The following is an 18063-nucleotide window of genomic DNA, read 5'->3' on the forward strand; positions in this document are numbered from 1 at the left end:
CACTTATTCTACAACTAATACTGAATAAACACAAGTTTTGTTTCAGTCCTCTTGGATATCTTATGCTTTCAGTTTTGAAAAAAAAGTAAGTTTTCAGGAAACAGCAAAAGAAAAATATTTTTGGACTTTCAAGAAAGTTGAAACAATCAGGAAATCTTGATCAAGTTATCCCTATGTCATTATAACCTGTTTTTTCTATGACGCTCCCACTAGAGAGAGTGGGATATTAGTGGGCGACAATTATTTTTTAATAAATTTTGTTAACACTTTTACATACTTTCTTTTTTACAAACTGTACAAGCAATGAACAAAATCTGTCCATGAACCAATCTAAACAATTTTTTGAGCAATAACATTTCAAGATATGTATACTTACACATATAACAGTCCAAAATAGTGTATAACTTGCTTGATCCTATCCTGAATTATTCATACAGACTTTTTTTACAAGTCTTTTTTTTTACAATTTGCGGTTCAAAGTGTAATTCAAGCAATGAATAAAATTGTCAATAAACCAATCTACAAATTTTATTTTACCATTTTCACTTCAGGATATCATTTAGACACAAAACAGTCGAAAACTGTTAATAACTAAAATTCAATAATTCCTCGAAATTCGATGGTAGGCGCGCCCCTTAAACCAAATACAAGGCGATACAAAAATGTAAAGGTCACCTGCTGAACTCAAGTATCATCAACAATCAGACAACTATGAATAAAAATGTCACATTTATGGAAATAAAGAATAGTTCTCAATTTATGTCCAAGTGGAAAAAGGTTAATCATGTCTATGCCTTTACAAGGATTTTTCTGTGCTGAAAACTTCTACATAAAAATTTTCTTACATCCACATTACAGTCTTTTAGCTGCAAAATATTTCTCATGAGATACTAAGTTGGACGTTAGGAAACATTTCTTTATGTAAGCTTTTGTAAAGCTATTTAAGAAAAAAAACAACAAACATACCACATATAGGTTAGAAAAAATATATTAAAAATCTATCAGTATGAACAAGTGGCAGACTGCATCTGAGAGCAAGAGTTTAAATACACATATCCTCAAAGTAATCAACTGGCTTTTTTATCAAAGTAATAAACTGGCTTCAAACTTGAAAACAAAAATAACCATGGAAAAAAGGATTAACTTCCCCAAATGCATATACAATCCTGAAAATAATACCACCATTCTGCTCAAATTATTTCCTCCAGATCTTCTGGAAAGAATGCATAATACTAGTAACTCAAGTCATCTCAAGGTGTCTAATAATTGCTAATTGTTCTTCCATTTTTTTTATTTCTTTATAAAAACACAGCTGTAACCATATATGTAAGACTGCTTTCAAAGCTGTCGATCAAGCTACATCGGTTCAATCTGCAACTTAGGCACTTGGTTGAATGAACTGAAATGTATTTTGATCCATTCCACAGTAAACAAGCATGGATGGGGTTTTCAAATGATACATTTCAATTTCCGACAATAATTCCATAGCCCTCTGAATGGAAGCTGGAGACACCAACCAAGCCACATGAAAGATGGAATGTTAAAGGCTAGGGAACAAAATACAGGCAGTCCCCGCTTACCGGCGGCATTGGTTAATGGTGTTTCAGTTTTACAACGCTTGGCTAACGACATCGTTAAGATTTTTGGGGCCAGTAAGCAATTTTCGGCACCGGCAAGTGGTTTATCGGCATCGGTAAGCAGTTTATCGGTGTCAGTAAGCAGTTTATCGGCGCCGATAACCAATTAACAGTGCCGTTAAGCAGTTTATCGGTGCTTACGGCATCATGAACGCCATTTATTACCATAATCACTGTGATGTTCCGGTTAACGACGATTTTCGTTATTAGTGCTTGGCTGGGAACAGAACCCCCGCCGTTACCCAGGGACTGCCTATACTTCTCAAGAGAGTCAGTCCTGACAAATGTGCAAGCATGCTAAATATAATCACCTCTGAAACACAGACAGCTACATGATTACCACAGTCCATCCACATGAAGGATAAGGTTAAAACTGGAAAAATAAATGACTATTTAAATTACCTTTAAGTATCATTTAGGATAGAGACAACAAAAAAAGAGGGACCACTCTTTCACTGTAAAAAGGTGTCTAATGACATCACACCTTATCTTGGCTAAGCTAATAAGAGACGCTTCCAAGACAACCGAAGAGTCCCTGACACACCACTCAATCTCAGGTTTTATCTATCACATTATATGGCCTGGCCAACTACAAGGAGTATCACGTTTGTGAGGAAGTATCAGGAGTAATCTGGACTGAAATTTAAATGATTCATTATTATAAGTCACCAACTACCGCCTGTGTTGAAACTCCACGGCTTAAAGGTAATTTCCGACTGCTAAGGGCATACAAGGTGGTTCACAGTCTTTGCTTGAAAGTTTTATGAATATAAGAAAACTTAATCAAGCAGCTATGAAATACAGTAAAGTACATATCTTCATTTGTAAATATTCTTGATAAAAACCCTCCCTCCTGTCCTACATTTGTACACAACACCAGTAGTGCATGTTCCAAGTTCATTATTAACAACGAACATTTCTTCCTATGAGTCATAAAAAACAGAATAACTTTAAATCACAATTTTTAACTTTTCATCACTGAATACTATACAGAGGACTTGAAATACCTGGGAGTTAAAAGTGAGTGAAACAGGGCATCAGCTACAGCTGTACACTCAGTGGGATCATAAATAACATAGTACAGTACATGTAAGAAATGTAACTATTAATGCATACATTTTAGCATATGGTATTATACAAGCTGAAAACCACCTTCTGAACTACCTGTAATATTTTTCATGAAATGTTGGATATAACTGATCCTCAAAAGATTATCCATGTAGAACTGTATCTCACATATATGAAGTCTGTAAAAAGTGAGTCCACTGTATGAGTTTTCCCAAATAAAATGTCATAAAATGTCTTCCATTTTCTATATCTAATTTTTTTTAATCAGTCCTGACCTTTGGAAATAAAATATCTTGCTTGATCAGTAAGTTCCTGGATACCACCACAGATAAAATTCAACTATATATCAATCTTCACTAACAAACCAACAGTGCTATTTTTCAAAATATGATGCCAATTGATGAACAATAAAACTTCAGTAAAATAGGAGTTCTATAGTAATCTTCAAGTTCTTAGCCGATGAAAACTGAAAAGTACACAAGTAAACACTTTCTTACATTGCCTTGAATTGGAATCATCTGACAAGGCACAGTCTAACATTTAACTATGTTCAGCTAAATTTGCTTTAAGTTTAAAGTTCACTGTCCTCTCATTCCTTAAAACACCTAGTACTTCAGACATGCAATGATCGATTTCTAGTAAACGCCCTCACACAGTACCATGAAGTTTCTAGATTCAAACCTTTATGCCTTTACTAAAGTATGAATAAACATGCTAAAAAATGTTGCTGAAGTCCAACAAAGCATTAACAGCCTACTAATAACAATACAACAAACATGCAAAACACTTGCAGTTTAAGACAAAATGAGAAGGCTACTGCACTTGACTAGAAAAATTATCATCTGTTTTTCTAGAGGGTTGGGAATCTATTGACTGGAAAATGGACTAGTAACTGCAATTGTCAACTGAACACACTTCAACCTAGTTCGAGGATAGCAGTCATTCAGACTTGGCACATTCCATTCATCTACCAAGGTTTATATGGAGCCCTCGAGTCAAGTTCCTAAGTTGCTAGAAACAATCTGATTTTTCACTACAGTAGTCAGACACCCCATCAACTTACACATCATCTCATTAACTTTTAATTTTCTTTCTAGTGGTAATGGTGCAGCAGTGTATCTGAAAAACTAACAGGTGTGAGTGAATATTTTACTAGACAACAGGTGTAACATGACTTCTCATACTTTTGGAGAGGTGCAAATCTGAAGTCAACAACTAACCAAATCTGGAATGCAACAGTACTTACCAGACATCTTTATCAATATGATAATTCAAGATCTGCATCTAAAGCACAAATCACTTTATACAAAATGCTAGTTCCTGGTCTATAGTATTACATTTCCACAATAAAACAGATGATTGTCATCTAAACCTCATGATAAGGATAAAACAATTGTATTCCTAGATAGGGTAATTTATATCATCATGATGGATGTGTTCAATAAATAAAAGACTTCTTACCTTAACAGAAAAGCTAATAGTACTTGAGAGACAGAGCAAAGGTGTGGTGCTACAGTGACTCCTTGAAATGAAGCTTTCATTGGTGTTACCCTTCAGTGATATAAATCATCTAAATGCCACATCGTGCATGATCAACAACGATGTTCTCAATTCTGCTGAATTTCAGCTGTGGTTGACAAATAAGTTATTTGCAATTCCTCATTTTAGTTCACATGCATGTAACTGATTCCCTATAAATATAAAGGTTTACATTCTCGTGCCTAATGAAGACAAGGAAATGAGAAAGTATCTTTTATATATTCATACATCTATAATCGGGTTATCCATAATTCATGTACAGTAAAGTTTATGTTACTTGGAAGGATATAATGCGGTGGGACTATCAACTCATGCTCATAATACTATGGCTTAGTGCTCGCATGTTAACATTATTGATGAAGCAATATAAGCAAGGAAACTTAAAAGGTGTGGCTTTCTCTTGTTGATGTGGTAAATGAATATGAGCTCCCTTCCCTCCCTCCCCTTTGAATCATGAAAGATCACTATATCTAGATTAACCCTGGGAGTGAATGTCTACGAAAATAGTTGTTCGATTGCACGTTCCATGTCCCAGTTACAAGATGACAGAGCAACGAGGGCTTGGTGTTCCCCAACACCCATATCCATCAAACATCTCACTTTGTTGGCAAACTCACTATTTCCTCTTGAAGCTGAAAAAGAAATGGGTAGAATTAATAGCTCATCTTTGATTCATATATCTGTACGTTCACATTCAGCGATTTTACAATGCTCTATCGATTCTTTACTAATCTTCCGTCATTTCTTTCATATGAACACTATACTTTGGAAGCTTGAATTTCAAGTCAATGACCCTGTAGGCTTGTTCTATACGAATGGGGGTTTATCTTTGGAATAATAATAATAATAATAATAATAATAATAATAATAATAATAATAATAATACTATGCACTCAGGCCAAAGCTGCAATAAGATCTGTTGGTTTTTAATTGTGAAAAGGGAAGCCACAAGGTTCAAACTATAACCCTGACTTTTACATCTGGAAAGTCACTATTAATTCTGCTTTTGAAAATCAAATCTAAACAAATTTTCAGAAGTCTCAGCAGTCAATTTTAAAAGGAGTTTTAATTCTGTAAAGGGAACTTGTTTAACTCTGTAGCTGCCGTACCTGACATGCTACAAACCCAATGCTGATCTCGGCTGACATCTGAAATTGTAGAAGATGAAAAGATGTTTTGTCTGTTAAAATTTCCTTGACCACACAAAATACCTTAACCTTATGGGAGATGTTGCCACTCCTGGATTGTCACATTTTCCCACTTGCAGAGCAGTCATTTGGTCTACGCTAGTTTTTGTTTTGTGTGTTCTTATTTCATATTGATATTGTTTTTTGTATAAAATATTAAAATATTAAATGATGTAGAAAAAGAAAAGATGAAAGAATTTATTTTGCGTTTTTATATCCTAAAGATTATATGCATGAAACATAAAAAAGGGGAATGATAATTCTTTTGTTGCCATTCCCTGAAACATAGACGCAGTAGAGCACTGAATGGTTTCACTTCATTTACATTTGTATCATACAATTTTAGTGTACATGATCTTGTAGGCAAACTATATATTCATCCAGAAACTGGTTGGCAAATCTGTTCCTTTCTGTTACAATGTGCTCCATGACTTTGCCATTAACAAAAAAACTCCAAGGGGTTCCCCTTATACTGAACAATAAATTTCACATCTTTGGGTGAATGAGCAGTAATGAACTCCTCTCTTTATCAGTTACTGCCCAATTACTTGGCAACTCGATGCTCGAATCTAAATTATGGTTTTCTTCAGAATCAGACAAACCTTTTTCAGTCTACGTCAGAGGCTTCTGAGCTGTTACTCTGTTGTAGTCATCATCAGTCTCTACACTGAGTAGTGATAATATCTCTTCAGGCAAAAGATTTTTCTTTCGCTTTGGAGTGCTCATTATGGGAGATACATGGGATCAAAACAAACTAAAATCAGTCGTTTACCAATGAACGTCTGAAGCGTACTGGGAAATGAGAGGTAGGAGTCCTCTGTCAGACTGTCTTTCCATTGCAAAAATAATTGCCATTTACCCCTAATTTAACTCATAGTGCTACCATACGATGTTCCTGTAATTTGAATAAGAGTAAAGTGTATCTCTGGTCTTGTTCAGTGCAAAACCAACCTTAAAAGAGGGAGAATGTGTTACTCCCCTGAAGGTGGCGTGATATAAAGGGTGGGCGACCGAGATATGCTGTTGGTGACACTCAACAGGCTAATATGCATCTTGGGTGTATCAAACTGAGTCCCATGCTTCTCGGTCTAATCATGCATTTTGGCAACAGAAACCATGCCCTTTAACCAGCCTTTGATACCTAAATCCAAGTTCTAGAATAAATAAGAGGGTCTCTCGACGATGTCTTCTTCAGGATTGACATCTCAGAAGGTCTATCTCTAAAGAGGACATGTTTGCATTTTACAATTATCTCTCTGTAACATGGAATAGTAAATCATCTGCAGAACAATGTCTCCAAACAGTATGGGTACACAGAAAGGACCCAAAGTTAAAAGTCTTGAGTTACATGCAACCAGGGGAGAAGAAAAAGTATCATGTGTTTCACACAATTTCTTTGATTCCATGGCTCATCAGACTAACTTATCTTTCTTTACAGAGTGTCTTCCTACCATCAACCTGTCCTTAGAAACCTCAGACCAAGGGTATATCCAACACATGGAACATCTCTGTTGCAAAAGCAACCTCCCTTGAATCAGTTGTAAACAAGGCTAGGAAACTACCAAGTGGTCTTCTTCCAATCCCAACAGTTCAAATTCACAAGATGGCATGGAATTTAATACCAAAGTGCAGAAATAATGGTGAAAGGAAACACTGATGAATGCAGTCAGTCAGCACACACTCCTGGTATAAGGGAGTGATAAAAACTGCCTAAATAGCTAATATCAATAAAAGCCTAGTTACCTAGTTAAGGAACAACTGCTTTTATTGCAGAAAACAAGTTTTATCATACATACCCATTAATCTTGCACTCCTTACTTCCATAGATGTGGAAATCTCAGTCATCCCAACTTGTATCAACTTCTGTGCAGCTGACTGTACATGTTTAGTCAAGCATTTAACACAAAGCCCACTTCATTTTATGTGTGAAAACTCATTAAAAACCACATTGCAGGGAAGGAAGGGGGGCACTTGCTCTATGAATAATGGGTTTGTTTGAAAAATCCTTCGGGCCAGCCCTAGGAGAGCTGTTAATCAGCTCAGTGGTCTGGTAAAACTAAGGTATACTTAACTTTTTGAAAAATCTTGATTTTTGCATAATAAAATACTTTGTTTTATCACAACTGGAGGATGGACAAAAATGGATATAACTTCTGAGATGAAGTCATGTGAACTCAGAATTTATGAAAGATGGAAGACAAATAAGATGAGAAAGCCAACCTCCAGGGAAACCAGCCTACTGAGGATACTGCACCACCATGGGCAACAAACACAACACTGCATTACATAAACTGATATCAACTTGTCTCACAGGTGTGAGCAAGCACTGAGTTACTTCGGTAACTGTGATCAATTAAAAAGAAGACTCGCTGTAAGCAACAGCAGCAGCAACACTAAGACTTTTACTGCAACATTAAAAAAAGTACACTATTAAAACCCATAGAGAATAAGATAATAAATAACGGGGTCAAAACCATAACCAACAATTAAAAACCAAGGGTAATATAAGCTCAAACAGCAAAACTAGCAAAAACAGCTAAAGAAAAGTGAGAACTGGTCAAGTTCTGGGGAGTAAAATCAACAGACTCTGGCAGACATACTTTGAAGGACCATATTCTGCTGACAGAGGGACATGGGAGCTCAGATGTGCAGACCATGTTGAGAAAAAGGGCTGACACACCTAGGGGCAACTGTCAACCGACAGATTTTGAAGGGCCAACAAAGTTTGGTCAAAGTTTTGTATTCCTTGCTTAATCAATAGGCAGCACACCAACAAAAAAAAAGATACAGGCAGTCCCCGGTTAACGGCGGGGATTCTGTTCCCGGCTGAGCCCTGATAACCAAAAATCGCCAATAATTATGATAAAAAATGACATTTACGACGTCGTAAGTGCCAATAGACTCCTTGCTGGTGCCGATAAACTGCTTACCGATGCCGATAAACCACTTACCAACGCTGAATATCGCTTACCATTGCCGAAAATCTGGTTAACAATGTCGACAGCCAAGCATCATAAAACCAAAACGCCATTAACCCATACTATCGATAAGCAAGGACTGCCTGTACTGTCATTTACAGTATTTCACAATGCAATACAAACATGATATAGACAAACAAAAATGGTGCTATGGATGACAAATAGAAATACCTTGTTTTAAAAACATATTTTGTATGCATTTTCAATTTCAACAGTTATCTGGACACATTTTTGGAAGTAACTCTAATTGGTCTAAGCAAATGAGTACTATGGATGGATAATGACACTAACCATACATTGAACTGACAAGTAACAAGGACATCCAAATTCACAAGAATGGAATCTTTAATGAGGAATCTACCCAATTCACCTTCAGTGTTTGTTTAAAGATTTCAAATAGTACCTACACAAGCAACACAAGACAGATTTTAATGCGTTTAAAAATCTCAAATACCCATACTAAAAACACAAGACAGATTTTAATAAGTAAAACACAAGACAGATTTTAATAAGTAAAAAAAAAAAAAAAAAAAAAAAAAAAAAAAAAAAAAAAAAAAAAAAAAAAAAAAAACACTGTATTCTACTCACCTCCAGCATGTACATGAGACCAGTACTGAGCAGTTTCCAAGAAAAGAGAGTGGTTCTCTTTAAACTGTCTAGCTACAACTGCATCCTGGGGGTCATCAGGTTCAGCTGCTGCTAGTAATGCTTGCAAGGACAACAGGACAGTTCTAAGAGTCATTGCTGCAGCCCTGAGGAGATACACATAAATGGGTCAGAATCAATTACACATTCTTATCTTTCTCAAAGTTCCTTCAACAACTGTTAAGAATGAAAAGACAGTACACTCCGTAGTTAAAGAGTATTGACAGAAATAAAGGAATCTCCGATGTGAAAATTATTCAATGTTGCTGTTAAAAACGTACGTTTAACATATAAAAGCAATTACTGTACAGTTACTAAAGACTACGTCATTGGTCAAATCAGAGAACTTTCTCTCGCTTGCTAACACGATTCGCTCTTTCCTTTTACCTCCAAGGCTAGGTGGGACCATTAATCAACAAGCAGGATTGGGGGAAAGCCTCCCTTTGTAAAACAATGGTTTGTTTTTATGAATCTTTTTCTCATTTAGTGATTCTTAACTTCACAACACTTTCTTACTTAGCCTACTGATTCAGTCTGAAGTGTGTAGCTGTTCCTCTCATGTAGAGGGTGAAAGAACCCAGGGATCCTCCTCAAACAAGACATCCTCCAATATACTACTCATAAGCTTCAAACTCAAATTTCTAATTCTGTCCTCAACTGATAGAGAATGAGGGGGCTCAGCACTAATTTGTGCTTTGTATTTATGAAACAAAATTTTTTTACATCAACACACGGATAATTGCATACTTACATATAAAAGAAAATCCTAAAAACCGAGGCAACGGTGCATGGCAATTCAAAGTACAGTACAGGCAGTCCCCGATTACTGGTGGGGGTTCCGTTCCCGACAGCGTGACGACAACAGAAAATCGCTGAAAACCGAGAATCGGTGATAATAGTGCCAATCCCTGGTTATCGGCACTGATATCTGGTTATCAGCGCCGATAACCGGGGATCAGCGCCGATAACTGTGGGTCAGCGCTGATAGCTGGAGATTGGTGCATATTGGTGCCAAAAACCCAGTTATCGTCGTCACTAGACAAGCGCCGTAAAACAGGATCGCCGATAACTGGGGACTGCCTGTAGTAGCATATTACCACCAACGGCATCAATGACCCTTTGAGGAAACCTAATTCATAGCTTTACAGTAAAGGGAATGAAAGACCTCTTGTACTTGGCTGACTAAGATTGTGGCACTTCAGCAGAATCTGATTGCTGATATCAGTGCAATATGTAAAGCAACAAAGCAATAGTAGAAGATCCCTACTGAAACCAAACACATGGAAGATATTTGAGTTACAAAGATAAGCTACATCAAGTGTGAATTACCATGTACAGTAATTTTGTCTTCAATTTAAAGATCCTGGGAATTCTAACCTACATTACAGCAAATTCCTCTTAGAACGATGACCCAGTCCTTCTGATAGCTCCTTTAGCCAGAAAGTAATAGTGTTCTTAGAGGCAGAACAATCAAAAGCTAAAGAGACAATGTTTTGCAAGTGGGGTCTAGCAAGATAACATCTTTCCAAAGTTCTAACAAAGAAGAAAAACACCTCTTGGCTGTAAGTCCTGTCATATTAAAGGAAAAAATGTGAAACATAAGAGTGAGTAATGAAGTCACAAGAAAAAAATTAACTGAATTCATTCACTTTGCTAACATGGAGTTCACAAAAGCTAAGTAACTTCTGTCATGATAGCCAAGCTGTATACAGAGAGCTTCTAATGACTGTGACATTATAAGGGAATTCCGTCTAATGACTTACCTACCATAGGGAAAAACTTCTAATGATGACTCTATTCTTAGCTGACGTCAAGCAGTTCTGGACAAAGCATAAATAAAAAAAGAAGTTTGTGCATTGTATGGACACTTAAAATATACATACATATATGAAAATATAATTAACCACTTCTCTCTTAATCCTCGGTATTCTTGGACAAAAGATGGTCACAAAAATTAAAATCATCCAAAGGAAGAACTATTTGTTACCTAATAAATAATTACTCATCCATACTGTCTTGTCTGAGATGCAGTTATGATCTTCTTAATAGATGGTACTGTATCATGCTTGAAGCGTTTTTTCCCAGATCAGCTGACTTCTGACAAAATAAGCCGGATTGAATGTACAGTAGTAAGTTTATGTAATTTTAACTATATTTTGTATATATGTGATTTCCATTCCAATAATTTATGGGTTTGTTACCGGCTTCCTAATTATTTCTGGGAAAATACTGCACAGTATATCTATTTCTGAAGACATTTCATTAACCAGAAAGTAAAGTGAAAGTGTATGCAAACATTTTTCTTCGCAAATTCTGAGCAAAACACCTCATTTACAAATGAATATTCATTTTCTGTGTTTTAAGGTTTTTACTCTATTTTGTCCAATATTCAAAATCCATTTAAATATCTTGTACGAGTTAAGTCAGGTTAGTAATTATGGCATATCTGGAATGTACTGAATGTGAAAATGTTATATACCTAACTATATAAAATAATTTCTGAACTCACTCAACAAATACATTTTTCTAAAAGTATAAAAAAAAAATCAACCAGATTTCAAGATAATTTAACTTTGCCTAAAAACCAGAGCCTTTTATAGTAATCAAATGAATTTTGCCTATATATAAAAACCAGAGCCTTTTTATATAGTAATCATGTTGGCATGAGCTGGAATTGGTATCTGAAGCTTGGTAACATGGTGGTTAACTGGTGGCAGGAAGGTGAGTAGGGGCCCCATCCACTCACGGGTTGGTAACGTGAATTTTCCCTTCAGGAATCAGGGACTACATATTATGTGGACTTGGTCAAGGTGGGATTATGATATAAGCTCTGGTTTGTATTTCCAGGAACACTGCAAAATTGTCTTGGAAATACATTATTTGTTCTTGTAGGAACAAATGACAATTCTTTATGACCAATTTAGAAAAACTAAAGGAAGTGGTCAACTAATGTCAAGTCCAGTTTACTTCACTTTACAAAGGAAACTGGCCCTGTTATATACAGACATACATATATTGTAATGTACATACCACTGGTCTTTTAATATATCCAAGCAGATGGCACCTGTTACTGAAGAAATGTTTGGATGCCATATTTTTGTGAGAAACTTTACCTGCAAGCAAAGGTAAATGAAATCAGTGTAACCAAGACAATACTGTTTAAGAACAAATTTAATTTTTCAAAAGCAAAAATAATTTTCTTTATACAACACCAATAATAATAATTAGCCAAATTTCACAGTCTATGAAATCTATCACTCCATTATGTTCAAAAGAAATACAGAACAAAAACTGCAGTTAGCCAATAGCCGATAATTTACTCCAAGTATACCTATAATTATGCCACTTCTGTAAACAAAATGTTATTCAAGACCTTTGTCATGCAACAAAAACTACTGTATAATCACTTACACAAGTGATCCTTAAGTATTGTAAGTGTAAACACATCATACATATTATGTACTGCAATGTAGGTACAGTATCAAAATGCAATGAATGGTGTGTACATTTAGTGAAAAATCACCCAAAGATCACAATAAACATACAGATTAATAGCAATAAACCTTCCTAATAACCTACTAGTGTAATACTGGCTCGTAAAGTGCGAAAAAATCAGAGCCATCTGGACAACGCTAAAGAAGAATGATTAATATTATTACATAAATGTTATATAAGCAGTTTAATGAGACCACTGAATCACATTTCTAGTCATGGAGCTCACACACAGGATTCGTTCATAAATGAAACTTGAGTGTTTAATCGAGGGTACAATGGTAGGACACTTCAAAAAACACCTTAGGTGGTAGTTTCAAATACGGATGCTGTGGCATATCTACAGAAGGGATTATACACAATGTAATGCACTGCTTACCTTTGGTGGATTAAATGGGTATGTTTCAGGTACTTTTATTTCTAAGTGAAATGTTGCTCCCTCATAAGGTGTGTCTGGGGGCCCAGCTATTTCGCCTTTCAATTCCCTGTAATCATCTCCAACTAACTCTACATTGATAGCACACTTCTGAGCCTGGAAAAAAAATAAAAGAAAACTGAAGTATCATCAGGAAACCACTGTACATACATATATACATTATACAACAGACAACCTTTCCCCCCCTGACATTAATTGCAAGATGATAACTGAATAGTGTGTGTACTTTAATTACCAGCAATCTGAAATTACTAAAATCTCAATGAAAGAAGCAAAATAATATACATTCTTATAACTTCATTCCAAATCTCGTAAGTGACTGCCTGCCTATGACACATGGTTCAAGGTAAAACTAAAGCCTCTCGTTGCAGATAAGAAAGCCAGTGATCTACAGAGAAGTGCCAACTACAGAGACTCCATCTGCAATACCGATTGCAGAGGACATCAGACAACTGTGCAATCCTGCAATAAAACCCCCTCTCTCTCTCACAAGAACTGCTAGACAATTCCCAACCAAGAAGGCTGAGGGTCTGGATGGATAGAGGTGCTGGTTATATTACCAGCCTACAACAATTAATTATCTCTTTACCAAGTTTCAACAACCATTTCCAAATCACACTGTGGAATACTCCTATATAACAGGTGATGGTTTGTATTCTGATATGAACAAACTATGATATATTTATTTTTCACTAAAATGAATTAAACAAATAGTCAACTGATTATGATTTTAGCATTTTTTCCCTTATGAAATGTGAACGGCAAATTATTGACTAGTGAGATATTTGCAAACTAGCATAGGATAACTTCACAACTTTTCTAATTCCCATTTAATCTTTTTGTCTTAACAAGTTCTCTGTAACCTTGTAAGAGGTCAATCCTTACCTTTCAGGGGATCAAAGTGTAGTCTCCTGAAAACTGCATTTGTATAATCTCCCAATTAACAGCTGAATAACAATTTAGCCAATTAAGCATTTATAACCTCACACAGTAAAGTTTCGTGAAGCTTTCACAGCCCTCCCAGTTTTCATCAACCAATATTAGTTCCACCACGGCTTCCTTGGGTGATAAAGTTCTGATATCAGGTGCTTTACCATTAGCAAATTTAAAAAAGGAAGTCTCAAGAGGCATTACAATTTTCTTATGGGAAACCTGAAGTGAATCAGGGGGCTTGTAATAATTTACGACATTTCTATGGAATTTTTTTTTTTAAATGCATAAGATGGAGGAATGGCTGAAGTACCTTCTCCTAAAGCCACCACACTACACTCAAATTCAAGGTAAAACTGAGGACTACTACCACGCCCCCTCTGGTTTTTGTAAGTGCTAGTGTATGTGCAAAATGGGTGCCATGTTTAGTATCAGTCTCTTGAGGGGAATGAACTTAAAAACATAAACAAAAGATGGCAAATACCATAAACACAAAGAAAAGGCATAAACATAAACAAAAACAAGCAAAAGGCTGTAAATATTACAGTTGCCAACTGGCGGGAACCAGGCCACAGTAGTCAGCTCCAGTTTTACCAAATCCAAACATAGGAAGGATAATAGACTTGCCACACCCCTTATCTTTGAACAATGGGTGAACCATTACCTCATGACCTAGCACAGCAAGACTTATAACACGAACTACACTAGCCTCAGTATATGCAACACTAAAAGGAGGTATGGGAGAGTGGGGTTTCCAAGGAGCCATACCATCTTTTTGTAGATAAAACTTAGTATCTTAGGTTAGGATGCAGCCCTAGGCCTATACAGGCTAGGCTATGTTACCAATGTTTTCCACCAAAGGTCAAGGACAGACAAGCCAGTGAAATAGGAATTTGGTATCTGTCTTAAGCTAGGTTATCACTGTGTATTTTATTTAGACCAGTAAGATCTTATTGTAACCAATTAGGTCTCCCTACACAAACAAAAGTGCTCTGTTTTGAGTAGTCCTAATTTACCATTCATGTTTGGTTTTCTGCCATCAAAAAATCTTGGTTTCTATATCAAATCTTCTATAGGCTAGGTTAATTGCTTAACCGTTTCGCTGCGAGCCTGTTATCGCCACTAGTGACAAAACCCATGTGCTGCCAATCGTGCAAATGATTTATTTTTCCCATTATATCTGTATTCCGATTATTTTCATTACTGTCACAATATTACACTGTACTATTATGTTGTTATAATGTTTTATTATAGCAGAGTGAGTGTTTTATTAGTAGTGATAAAATATGCAAATGACATGCAGTATAGGCAATTATTCAAATACTGTACTGATATATGTAGCTTGTATTGATGATTCATTTCAGTGTGATAACTCTCAAAATATAGAGTACAGTAATGCCATTTTCATTATTCCTTTTGAAAATCTATATTACAAACCTTGAACATTTGCTCTTGGCCAAAAATTTCATCTGGAAAACCCTCACAAAATAGACTTGGCATTTCTTAGAAAATGTGAATTTATTATCTCCAATAGCAGTTTCAGAGCACCTATTTTTTTACGAACTAAATCTTCAATGGTCTTCCATTTGCAAATTTTATCATGTTTTCTCTGTTTACTCACACCACTGATGGGGCCTGACAAATCTGTTACGTCCTCTGTCATTTTCTCTGATCCATGGTAATTTTTTATAAAACCTACAGTCAAAAAATTATCTAAGGTAGTTTTACCTATGCCTACGATATAATAAACATAACCACAATTACTACTATCATTATTAGAAGTATCTGATAGTTCAGGTCTGCTACTATCATCGTAATTTCCAAATAAAAGCCTCGGTACTACTTCACCATTGGGAGAAAGCTCATCCTCCATAGGTTTTGATGGTTACTGAAGGTCTAGCCTTTTCCCTGAGATTATCCTGTAGTTGGAAATCAAATGTTGCCATTTGTCACCAGAATGCAGACAAAAGCTCCTTACAATGATGAGGGAAACGTGAAATCTGTTAAGATTTGCCTTAACTAGAACTAAAGGAATGATGACTGAGGAGATCAGTCCCACGTCATGGATGAGACCTTACGATGACCGAGGAGATCAGTTCCGCGCTGCGAAAGGGTTAATAGACCTAGCCTATAAGGGTATGAAATTAATGGCAACCATCAAAAGAGGGGGTTTGCAACAATAACATGGTAACCATAAATTGTCATAAATGAAATACTCAGCCTGACAAATTGTCCTATACCATTCAACGGCTATCAGCCTATTCGGCATGAAAAATATTTTGGCCTTGGGTAGCACATCACTCTAGTAGGCGTATCTAGGCTAAACTAATGTCCCTACTCCGCAATTAGAAGCTGAATGGGCCAAATGTTACCCAATATTACCCATTCGTCAATTTTCCCTTCCTAGGACTGGGCTGGCCTGCCTGGCCTTACAAAAGATGGCCAATTACGTTGCTATGAAGGCTAATGTAACTAAGCCTGAATATAACAATATATGGTCTTAAAAAAATCTTAAAATCATATTTTAATTATTCACAAAGGCCTAAATTAGTCAATAAATGCAAATTGCCTCCCGTTTGCTAAGCAACCCTATTCCCTTGCTCAAGCAATCCCCTACCAGAGCAAGAGGGTAGGCCTACGTGATATAGGCCTATAAATGATCAATTTCCTCGTTTAAAACTTACTTCGTCGCTTTTAATCACCTCCTTGAATTCCCTCTTAATTCTCTGTATGGCGATATTTGCCATGATTATTTTTTAGATGGCTTTCTCGCAGGGACTAATATTTATTCTCCTTCTTCCAATGTTTACGTCTTTCGTCTTCTTCTTCTTCTTCTTCTTCCAGCTGAGATCATGGGTCATACGTCTTTCTAAAGTCTTGTGGTCGTTCACCTTTAGAAAAAAGGTTTTCATTTTTCATCTTTATGGACTATTTCACTATGGTAAACCGTTGATATATAAATAACCATCATTCATTTAATATTATTTAGGTGATCTTTACATGTCTAATTACAAGACCAGGTTGCGGTAATTGCCGATAGGATCATCAATCAAACCACGTAGTTACAAGCCTTACTTAATTTTCACCAGACAGTTAAATTAATCAACAGATCACCACACGATGTTCCTTAGGCCATCTCTTAAACCACAAACTGAATGTAAAATAAGTACTTTAATGTCTATCATGTTACACGAATCCGATATGTTTGAGAAAGCTAGAGCAAGTATTCTTTAAGACCTTCGGTATGACATCATACCACATCAAGTTTAAATATTCGGATGAGCTAAGTTGTAAGAATATCAAACAAGGAACTTCTGAACACATAAGATCAAGGCTATTCACAATATGCTACCTTCAAAACTAAAAAGGTGAACAATTACAGATTATCCAAAACAATCTAAGATTACTTAACATGACTACACATATAGCCTACTCTGCACAATTATTTTTTTTCTAATACATGACCTTTATGAAATGGAATATAGAGTTTGGGCCAAAGGCCAAGCACTGGGAGGTACAGTAAAAGGAAGCAAAGGGGTTGCAGCTAGGGGCCGAAGTGCGCTGCAGAGAACCTTTAGTAATGCCTACAGTGCAACCGACGAGTTGCACTGATGGCACTAACCCTCTACGGAGTACATGACCTTTGTGATAGCATTAATTTACAACAACTTATAATAATTTGAAGTGCCATTCACTCTACGCAAAATGTGCGTTAGTATGTTGTTAACTTTCTGTGTCATAACACTTGGGTATATCACGATATCCAGAGTTCAGACCAAAACGTAATTCAAATAACCACACCCCCCCGCCCGCCCCGCCACCCACCTTCTCTCTCTCGTCGTTTTTTTATAGCTGGTAAAACTCGGTGCACATTCTACGCTCTCAGAATTAAAATACCAGGTTGCAGGATCTTCCCTCCTCCTTACCCATATGGTTTATGTCACTCAAAGGGCAAAACCACATTATTGACATCTCCTGCTTCTTATCCTCCTTGCATCTCCATTTTCCTAATTTTTACAGATATTCGATAAGTTTTATACTTTTCAGAAACTACCAAAATGTCTGGACGACTTTCTTTAGTACTCTGTGTCTGTTATTTTCTCTAAAGTTATTATTGGTAATTAAATGAAAACTGAGTCTTGGGAAAACTT

The 18063-nt window shown here is 36.2% G+C and overlaps 1 protein-coding gene across 1 annotated transcript; it reads right to left on the reverse strand.

The window, feature by feature from the left end:
* Window positions 1–1273: 1273 nt before the first annotated feature.
* Window positions 1274–16761, reverse strand: Ubc4 (ubiquitin conjugating enzyme 4). The gene is made up of 5 exons (XM_067107705.1): window positions 16597–16761; window positions 12926–13078; window positions 12085–12167; window positions 8998–9161; window positions 1274–4876 (listed from the first exon to the last, which is right to left on the reverse strand). Exons 1-5 carry the CDS (start codon window positions 16657–16659, stop codon window positions 4740–4742), a joined length of 600 nt encoding a protein of 199 aa, XP_066963806.1. The 5' UTR covers window positions 16660–16761; the 3' UTR covers window positions 1274–4739.
* Window positions 16762–18063: the final 1302 nt, after the last annotated feature.

Source organism: Macrobrachium rosenbergii, chromosome 8, assembly GCF_040412425.1.
Source record: "Macrobrachium rosenbergii isolate ZJJX-2024 chromosome 8, ASM4041242v1, whole genome shotgun sequence".
NCBI lineage: Eukaryota > Metazoa > Arthropoda > Malacostraca > Decapoda > Palaemonidae > Macrobrachium > Macrobrachium rosenbergii.

Bases quoted from the DNA above. Each gene is read 5' to 3' on its own strand.
- Ubc4 (XM_067107705.1), bottom strand. From the start codon at position 16,659: ATGGCAAATATCGCCATACAGAGAATTAAGAGGGAATTCAAGGAGGTG. The intron at 12,168-12,925 runs GTAAGCAGTGCA...CTTTGCTTGCAG, and splicing joins ACCCATTTAATCCACCAAAG to GTAAAGTTTCTCACAAAAAT. The intron at 9,162-12,084 runs GTATGTACATTA...GTATCTCCTCAG, and splicing joins GATATATTAAAAGACCAGTG to GGCTGCAGCAATGACTCTTA.